This window comes from Giraffa tippelskirchi, chromosome 7 (genome assembly GCF_054371585.1).
Source record: "Giraffa tippelskirchi isolate mGirTip1 chromosome 7, T2T-mGirTip1v1.2.pri, whole genome shotgun sequence".
Classification (NCBI taxonomy): domain Eukaryota; kingdom Metazoa; phylum Chordata; class Mammalia; order Artiodactyla; family Giraffidae; genus Giraffa; species Giraffa tippelskirchi.
The window spans coordinates 3,029,212-3,038,381 of NC_137281.1; the positions used below are offsets into that span (position 1 = coordinate 3,029,212).

Consider the following 9,170-nt stretch of genomic DNA (forward strand, 5'->3'; position numbering starts at 1 on the left):
ACAGTTCAAAAGCATCAATTCTTCGGCACTCAGCTTTCTTCACCGTCCAACTCTCACATCCATACATGACCACTGGAAAAACCATAGCCTTGACTAGATGGACATTTGTTGGCAAAGTAATGTCTCTGCTTTTAAATATGCTATCTAGGTTGGCCATAACCTTCCTTCCAAGGAGTAAGCATCTTTTAATTTCATGGTTGCAATCACCATCAGCAGTGATTTTGGAGCCCCCCAAAATAAAGTCGGACACTGTTTCCACTGTTTCCCCATCTATTTGCCATGAAGTGATGGGACCAGATGCCATGATCTTAGTTTTCTGAACGTTGAGCTTTAAGCCAACTTTTTCACTCTCCTCTTTCACTTTCATCAAGAGACTCTTTAGTTCTTCTTCACTTTCTGCCATAAGAGTGGTGTCATCTGCATATCTGATTATTGATATTTCTCCCGGCAGTCTTGATTCCAGCTTGTGTTTCTTCCAGCCCAGCGTTTCTCATGATGTACTCTGCATATAAGTTAAATAAGCAGGGTGACAATATACAGCCTTGACCATACTCAAAATTCACCACTTCCTATTTTATTATATTTTACTATTATCAATGGTCTCGAGGTTAGTTACAACTATTGTATCTGTAGGAATAAAATGCTATTTTAATGCAGTCATTTAAGAGATGAAATTGGCAAACTATGACCACAGGCTGTGTACTTTTGTAAATAAAGTTTTATTAGAACAGGGTCAGGATTAGACTACAGCAGAGAAGCCCAAGTGAAGGATCAGATCCTGCCATTAATTTTTTTTTTCTAGATGTATCTTTTATTCTGAATTATACAAAACCAAAACTCCAAATAAGTACTGATTATATGATCCACTGACATATTTTTCAAGCGATACAACAATTTACTTTAAATCTGAGTTAGCTCAAATTTGTCAGCATGATGTCATATTTTACTTTTTCTAAGACCAAACAATTACAACTGCATTAACACTTGAGAGAATTCTGATGTCTGATAATCCCCAAATACAGGACAACATTCAATTAAAATATCAGTGTACTTTCACTCATCCAATAAAATATTTTATTCAAGTTACCAAATTTGAGGAGTTATGTTGGGCTTGAATTGAAGAAAAAGGCCAAGTTAAAAAAATGGAAATAAAGTTTTCATTTGGTGAAAGCTGAAATCCATGTATGCATTCTAATCAAAGATTCATCCCATGTGGCATTTTTCAAGTTTTTAGAGTCTACCAGGTCAAACCCTTTACTGCCTTCATGGCTTTTACTTTGCTTTTCCCCTTCTTTTTCTCTCGCTTTGTTTTCAGCCTTTTCTTTTGCCTCTGGTTCATCCATATGGGGCACTGCCCATGCTGGTCTAGAAGAGTCTTTTTGTTTCTCTTAATATCAGTCTCCGTTTTCATGTCATCTGTTTCATCTTTCAGCACACACTGTGTTTTCTCTTGACAATGTTTGGGTTCCACCACAGTTGCTATCTACTGAACATCTTTCATTAAAACATCACCAACTATTTTAAGAATACTTTTAAGTCTGCTGAGCTCCTTTGGGGCATTCTTTTTTATCTTTTCAGCACGCATCTTCCTTTTCCACTTACTCCGTAAACTTTTAGCCATGTTTTACCTGCGAAAACCCAGGAATTCAAATAATGCACGATGCTCAAGCCGACCGGATGCCATTAATTTTTTAATATTTTTTTCCGTGTTAGATTTATTTTTTGCATTAGTTTGGATTTCTTTTTTTTTTTTAATTGCAGTAAGGGCTTCCCTGGTGGCCCAGCGGTTAAGAATCCCCCTTGCAACTTGATGCAATGAGTTAACCTGTCTGTGAGTCCCACAAGGTCAGGGACTCAAGGGAGACACGTCTCTAGATCATCCCCACCATTCAGCTCAGGGAACAGCACCCACGGAGTGCTGGCTCCTGCCTCCTCTCCTCATCCAGCTGCATGAATTTAGACAAGTCAGTCACCCTTTCTGTGCCTCCATTTCCCACTCTGTAAAATGGGAAGGGTAACATGAAGTCGGCAGGCGAGTGGTGGACTGAGCGGGGGCCCGTCTGCCTGGTGAGGACAGTCCTGGGCACTGGGAAGGAGAGGACGCCTGAGTCCCTCCAGGGTTCTAGCCCTTCAGCCCGCTAGAGCCCCAGGGGCTGACTTTCTCCAGAGAGACCTACTGCCTTTCAGCCTCATCACCACCACTCTGCAAAACACTTCCTCCGCGGAGGAGCCAGAGGAATCTTAAAAGTAGACCAAGCCATGCCACTTCCCTCTAAAACCTCCTGAGGGTCCTCACTGCAGGTACAGACAATCCCAGCTCCTTGGATTTATCTCCTAGAACCTACATGATCTGGCTCTTGGCTGTGTCTCTTTTCTTGGCGGGGGTAGGGGGGTGCATTTTGGCCACCTGATGCAAAGAACTGACTCACTGGAAAAGACCCTGATGCTGGGAAAGATTGAAGGCGGGAGAAGAGGACGACAGAGGATGAGATGGTTGGATGGCATCACTGACTCGATGGACATGAGTTTGAGTAGGCTCCGGGAGCTGGTGATGGACAGGGAAGCCTGGTGTGCTGCAGTCCATGTGATCATAAAGAGTCAGACACGAGTGAGTGACTGAACTGACTGTTTGGTGACACATGCCTTCTGAGACCTTAGTTGCCTGACCAGGGATTGAAACTGCACCCCAGATGATGGAAGGAAGGAAAAAAATAAAGAAGAGATGGAAATATGGGTATGAAAATCTACATAAATCATGGGCAAGGGAGCAGATAAATGCATGAATAGCTAAGTGAATTCTCACTGACTCCTCAGAGCAAACATGCGGTAGGTATTACCATTGTCATGATTTTTTCAGATGAGGAAACTGAAGCTTTGAGGGCTGAGTGAATGAACCGATGAAGAAGTGAATGGGAGAGTGGGTTGGTGACAGGGTGGATGGATGAAGGGGTGGGTGGGTGAGTTTCCGTGTGTATTTCCAGGATGCGCAGCTCTGTCCTCACCCTTGTGTGATCCCACCCCTGGAGGGTCCCTCTTGGGTTCCCAGCCCGCACCCCTGCACACCCCCATCAAGGAGCATCAGTCCAGGCCAGCAAAGTTGCTGAGTATTTATTTGGTCCCAGGAATGCTGTAGGAATCAGACTGGGGACAGGAGTGGGTGATCCTGTGCAGGAAAGGGGCATTGGGAGCCAAGGGGATAGTAGGCTGGGATCACTGATTGTCAAAGCAGAGGGCGGGACCCTGGGGTGGGGGGAGGCCAGACTGCCTCCCTTTCCCCAGGGGCCCCTGGGGCTTCTGGGTATGTGCTGTATGGAGGGAGGTGGCAAGTTATCATGACTGGCATAATGGTGGGGGAGAAGGCAGGAACGGGTAGAGTGGGGGTGGGGGTGTTGGCCTTAAAGGTGGGCATGGGCGTGGCTTTGGGCAGGGGCCTGGGGTCAGGGGCTTGAGGGTGGGCATCAGGGTGCTGGCGGCGGCCTCACTCGGTCAGGGGGCCGCAGCGAGTGCCACTGGGCGATGGGCCGCCGGGGGTTGGCCAGCATGTCTGCCCAGTGCCGCAGGCCAGCCCCCCCAGCCGCTGCCCCTACGGCCACCCTCCCGATGGCCTCGTTCTTGCCCAGCTTGTCGTAGTCCAGCACAGTCAGCTCCACCTGCACCTTCTGGGGTGGGCAGGGGAGGAAGAAGAGGCAGAAAGTGGGGTAAGAACGCACGGGGAGGGACTCAGGTATCATTGCTGAGGCGACCCCGTCCCTGAGTTCTGGGGAGCCTTGACAGGTGCCTGGGCTAAGGCTTCATCTGGAGCTTGGAGAGGAAGGGGGTGAGGGCCCTGCTCGATGGTTACAGGAGTGCACTGGAGTCTTCCTGAGATCAGGTTTCAAAGCAGATAAACCCTCAGGACCCCTGTTGCTCAGAGGCTTCTTAGGGTGCAGCGTCCCAATGAGGGCACATCTTTAAGACTGTTAAATGGGTGGAGGGACCTGGCCTTAGGTTTGCGGGTCTGTTTTTCTCAGTAACCAGAGCTCCTGTGGGCGCTGGCCATCCTATCTTGCTTGGGGTGGGCGGGGCTTCCTCGTCCTCATGGGGGAAACTGAGACTGAGGACACAATTAGACCCCAAGACCTGGCTCCTAGGAGCTGCTAAGAAGTCTCTCCTCCCTTAGCAACGGGGGCTTCTAAGGGCCTGGGGCTCAGGGGGAAGGGCTTCTCTGGCAGGGGCGATGGGCAGGTGTGCCCTCACCTGGACCTGGTCACAGGGCACCTCGAAGCTGAAGGCCTCGTTGTAATAGGGGTTCAGAGTGTTTTTCTTGATGGTGGTTTTCTTCTTCCGCACCTTTTTGCCTCCCTGCAGCAGGTGGACCTTGACATACGGATCTGGGGGGAGGGAGGAGGAATCTTATAGCCCCCCACTCTGCTGAGTCCAAGGAGAATGCACGAGGCTCTTCTTCGCAACAACATAGACACAGCCCACGGACCCTTCAGGCCCCAGTCTCTCTGTGCCCAAATCGAATCTAAATCGTCCACGGCAGCCTGGACCGTCCTCTCTCTCCCTTGAGACCCTCGGGGGCCCAGAAACTGCGGGAGCCTTAGTCTGAGACCCGGCTGCGCCTACCCCCACCGTCGTTTGTGGCTTCCCGCACACCTGACAGCCCTCCCACGTCCATTTTCTTCAGGTTTTTGGCCTCCAGGACGATGACGGTGAGCTTCCCGGCCGTGGGGACATAGCGGAGGGAGAAGCAGATGTCACCTAGTTTCTCCTGCTGAAAGAGGAAGAGGGACCGGTCCCCGGAGCCCGGGCTCCGTCTGCAGCCCGTCTGCGACCTTCCTCCCGCCCCCTCGGCTCGGAATGGTACGGTCCGGGGCGAGCTCCGCCCCCCGGGAGGCTTGTGCTCTGATTGGCCCGGGCCTGCGGTGGTGGGTGGGCCCAGCTGTGGGGGCGTGGCCACGAGCGCTCACCTCCTCGCGAGGCGCCGCCTGCAGCTCGCGCCAGGCCAGCACTGGCCGCCCCAAGTCCACGGAGCTCATGGGGACCCGCACCTCCCCGATGGCGTCGTTGCGGGAGAAGCGGTCGAAGTCGTACACCGCCATGACCAGGACGCGGCCCCCCAGCTCCACGTAGGGGACCTGGGTGAGGGGCGGGCGCAGAGAAAGCACAAAGTGAGGTGCAGCACATCCACGTGGAAAGCGGTGAGTGGGAGCAGTGGGGGTCCAAAGGAAGAGTCGGGGGTGTCTATGGAGCCCAAATGGGACAGCCCAAGGGCCAGCAGAGCAATCCAGGGGCCAGCAGTGCTCTCGAAGGGACAGCACTGGGTCCAGTGGAATAGTCCACAGGGCTGGTGGTAGCTGCCACCAGTAAAAGCTGAAGGGGCTGGTGCCCAGTATTCTAGACTGGGGACGGGCTACCGGACACGGAGCCCTGAGGCCATGAGCTCACCTTGAAGGCAAAAGTCTCCCCAAAGTGAGGGTTCAGCGTCTGCCGATGCACCCTGGTCTCGTGCCGCCTCCGTTTGTCTGGCAGCAGGTAGACCCGCACGTAGGGGTCAGAGGAGCCACCTATGTCCAAGGCTGCCAGTCCCTCAGCTTGCACGATGCCCACCAGCAGCTGGACAGTGATGAGAGGACCCTAGTTTCAGCTTCCCTTCTGGAGCCTCCTCCCAGAAGGGACTAGAACTCCCGGCGCTCTCCGGTCCAAAGCTTCCCCCCCGCCTCCACACCCACCTGGCCACTCTGGAAATCATAATCCAGTGAGTACTGCAGTCGTCCTAGTTCATTCTTCTCGGCCACCTGCTGTCCTGGCCCCGAGGGCGTCGGCTCCAGTTCCTCCACTTCTGGCTGCACCTTAGGGAGCCAGGAGCAAGGACAGATGAACTCCTCCCCTGATAGTGTTGTCCTCCAGGCCCGGGAGCCAGCCGAGGGAGACTCACAGAACCCTCTGGCTAAACCTGAACATTTGCAAGCTAAGCAGAGTCGGTGTTTGACTAGTGATGTCTGCCACAGGTGGGGCCGCGCCATGGCAACACACAGGATGGTATGCTTGTCAGTGTTTGATTAGTGATGTCTGCTACCGGTAGCACACAGATGCGGTGACGCACATGCAGTGTGTTTGTCATGCCTAGACTAAAAGAACAAGCACTGGCAGTGTCTCACTGTCTACAGGATGGACGCATTTTAAAGCCCATGTGACCCTGTTCCTTTCTCACTCAAAACTTCTGTGGCTCCCAGTTCCCTTCATCACGTGGGTACCACTGAGCTCTCTAGAAGCCTCACCCTCAAGCACAGAATATATGCGTGTGTGCTAAGTCGCTTCAGTTGTGTCCGACTCTTTGTGACCCCATGGACTGTAGCCCGTCCGGCTCCTCCACCCACAGGATTCTCCAGGCAAGAATACTGGAGTGGGTTGCTGTGCCTTCCTCCAGGGGATCCTCCCAACCCAGGGATCAAACCCACGTCTCTGATGTCTCCTGCATTGGCAGACAGGTTCTTTACCACTGGCGCCGCCTGGGAAGCCTAGAGCACAGGGTACCTTTATGCTATATCCCAGCTATTGTGAAAAACGAGTTTGTTCTCCAAATATCCCTCAGAATCTGGATTCCAAGCCTCAGCATGTGCTCTTCCTTTGAGGTAGAATGTCATTCTCTCTGCTCTCGGTGAACTGAGTCCCTCTGGGTCTCAACACAGAAGTCACCTCCGGGAAGCCTTCTCAGACCCTCCGGGCTGTCAGCTGGTTTCTCTGTGCTTCCATATGCCCCATACTACCTCTAATGTGGCACATACTGCCCTGTGTTGTGAATGTCTGTGTGAACGTCTGATTTTCCCATCTGATTGGAGGTTCTTGGGAATGTCTGGTTCATCTCCAGGTCCCCAGATCCCCTTTAGGTCTAGACACACAGGGGAGCTGCTGGGCCATTGAGAGGAGCATGGGCGCAGAAACGGGCAGGGCCGAGGGACTGAGTCAGGCCACACCTTGTCTATGTAGCTCCGGCCCAGCTCCTTCACTTCCTGAAGGTGAACCTGGGCTTGGGCCTGGCTCTTCTTGCCCATCCGCCTCCGACAACGCTTCCGGTAGAGACAGAAACAGCAGGTGAAGACGAAGAGGACTGAGACCAGCACGATGGTGGCCAGAGCCCAGGGGGGCACTGCAGAGGGCATGGAAACAGCAAACACTGAGGCCCTGAGAAGCAACCCGGTCATTCAGACCTGGACCACGTGCTAGCTGAAATCCTGGCCTTGTTTTCCCTCCAGCCATGTCCATTCCATTTTATTCCCATGTTTTCCTTCCAGCTCATCTCATGTATAAAACTGAAGCCTTATGGCAGGCTGACACCATCTAGACTGCCTTGCTTATTAGTTCCACCTCCTCTTCTACCCGCATTATAATTTTTCTGCTCAACCCCTGTGCTTTAAGAAGGTTTAACCTCTCCCTGAGTCTCAGTTTCCCTATCTTTAAAAGAAGGGAGAGGTGGACCTTTCAATTCACCAATCCAAGGTTCTATTCCATTACACACCCTTGATGTGAGTCTTCATTTTCTTGCAAACCTGTTCGTTATTCATTTCATTTAGATTCCAATCCAGGATTCCTACTATGACCTCACCCGCATTTTCCAGCCCACTAGCCTGTAAACACCCGAACCGGATCCCGCCCCCGAGAATCCCGACGAGGTGGAATTTCCCTCCGGGTCTCGCTTACCGGGGCCGTGGCTGATGCGACTCGAGTCAGGAGGCGTGTCGGGCGCTGGAGGCCCGGGTGTTGGGGGCTCCGGGAACATGACGACGGGGTCTTATGGTTCTTCCTGCGGAGGCACCCAGACGCCCTAGCCCCCCACACCCACCCCGTGAGTCCATTTAAGCCGCCAAACAACAGAGAACTACAACTCCCATCGGCCCCTAGGCAGCCGGCCGTGTAGGAACCTATCGACTACCGCGAGACATGCTGGGAGTTGTAGTTTCAGCCTTCCTGCTACGGAGGGAGGAGGCTAGGCGTGGGTTCTGGGACCACGTTCCCGTCCAAAGGGACGCCCCCTCCCTTTAGGCCGCCCAGGAATCCAGTCCCGATGACTTCTGCTCCTTCCTTGCCCTTCCCCGGGGCCTGAACCAGTCGTGGGCGAAGACGGGTGTGGGAACCGGCGCACCGGGTTGCCCAGAGCAACGGCTGGCTCAGCTTGGGCGGGGTGAAAGGAGTGCTGGTTGCCCCGGCAACGGCCTGTTGCTAAGACAACGGGCGGGGCTTACGCACACAAGCGGAGTCCCGGCGGGGCGAGCTGGTTCGGAGCCCTGTTCCGCCTGGGACCCCAGACCCAGATATCCGAGACAGGCGGAGGTGGGGAGCACGCGGCCTTGCCGGTCCGTGCTCGAGTCCGCAGTTGGCTCCTCCCTCCATACCTGCCCCGGATCGGGGCGTGAAGGCTCAGGCTCCCCTCCGTCTCCCACTCCTGCGGGTAATGTGGGCGGCGGGCGGCTGCCCTGCTGCCTTGGCTGGGCCCCCGCATCCTTTTCAGCCTGTTTGTCTCGCCCGCGCGCCTCGAGCTCTGTCTTCACACCTGTCCTCGTGACCTCCTGGGCCTCTATTCCTCTCCAAACCGACGCCTTCCCTATTTCTGTCCATCTCCCCATCGGCTGCTCGTCGCTACCCCGTCTGGTTTTCTGGCCTCTGCCTGTTGTCTGGTCCCCGTCTACCGAGGTCTCACACCCTCTCCCCCGCCTGCGCCTCCCTTCCTTGTGGCTCTTTGTCTCCACACCTGTCTCTAAGTTCCATTCTCTCCGAATCAGGCTCCAGCCCTATCCTTTCATCTGTCGGTCTCCTCCAGTGTCCCCTCCACCACACACACACACACACACACACACACACACACACGGCAACACACAGACACACACACACACACGGCATCTCACTAGGGATGGGAATGAGTATGGAGCTTGGGGAGGGGGTCCCAGCGGCTCCTACCTGTGCGGCGGCTAGACAGGACCCTCCGGAGAGACAGAGAGGCGCCGGCCCCGCCCGGACCCCGCCCCCGCACGCGGGTGACTGGAGCTGTCCCGGGTGCTGATCGCGGAGCGCTGCGGGGCGGGGGCGCGGCCGAATGGAGCCACCCCGGTGTGTGCGCGTGTGCGCCTCCGTATATGAGTGTGAGAGAGAGTCTGTGTGTGTGTGTGTGTGTGTGTGTGTGCGTGCGTGCG

At 54.2% G+C, this 9,170-nt stretch overlaps 1 protein-coding gene, 1 long non-coding RNA gene and 1 pseudogene across 5 annotated transcripts; 1 reads left to right on the plus strand and 2 right to left on the minus strand.

Moving 5' to 3' along the window:
- Window positions 1-1,237: 1,237 nt before the first annotated feature.
- Window positions 1,238-1,679, minus strand: LOC145512043 (protein LLP homolog pseudogene; annotated as a pseudogene).
- A 1,414-nt stretch (window positions 1,680-3,093) lies between these two features.
- On the minus strand, window positions 3,094-9,139 carry SYT5 (synaptotagmin 5). Of its 4 annotated transcripts, none has more exons than XM_081505515.1 (9): window positions 8,938-9,139; window positions 7,684-7,807; window positions 6,960-7,132; window positions 5,715-5,834; window positions 5,431-5,598; window positions 4,953-5,120; window positions 4,639-4,756; window positions 4,237-4,370; window positions 3,094-3,659 (listed from the first exon to the last, which is right to left on the minus strand). In XM_081505515.1, the coding sequence occupies exons 2-9, from the start codon at window positions 7,760-7,762 to the stop codon at window positions 3,459-3,461; spliced, it is 1,161 nt and encodes a 386-aa protein (XP_081361641.1). In that variant the 5' UTR covers window positions 7,763-7,807; window positions 8,938-9,139; the 3' UTR covers window positions 3,094-3,458. The 4 variants fall into 4 exon arrangements, with proteins under 4 accessions (XP_081361641.1, XP_081361643.1, XP_081361642.1 ...); XM_081505517.1 differs by having other exon boundaries at window positions 4,639-4,753; window positions 8,938-9,020; XM_081505516.1 differs by lacking the exon at window positions 8,938-9,139 and adding an exon at window positions 8,230-8,346.
- Window positions 4,980-7,322, plus strand: LOC145512054 (uncharacterized). Its single transcript, XR_014058261.1, has 2 exons — window positions 4,980-5,183; window positions 6,973-7,322. It is a non-coding gene; the product is annotated as an uncharacterized LOC145512054 (long non-coding RNA).
- Window positions 9,140-9,170: the final 31 nt, after the last annotated feature.

Bases quoted from the DNA above. Each gene is read 5' to 3' on its own strand.
- SYT5 (XM_081505515.1), bottom strand. From the start codon at position 7,762: ATGTTCCCGGAGCCCCCAACACCCGGGCCTCCAGCGCCCGACACGCCT. The intron at 7,133-7,683 runs GTAAGCGAGACC...TGCCCTCTGCAG, and splicing joins TCGCATCAGCCACGGCCCCG to TGCCCCCCTGGGCTCTGGCC. The intron at 5,599-5,714 runs GTGGGTGTGGAG...ATCACTGTCCAG, and splicing joins ATGATTTCCAGAGTGGCCAG to CTGCTGGTGGGCATCGTGCA.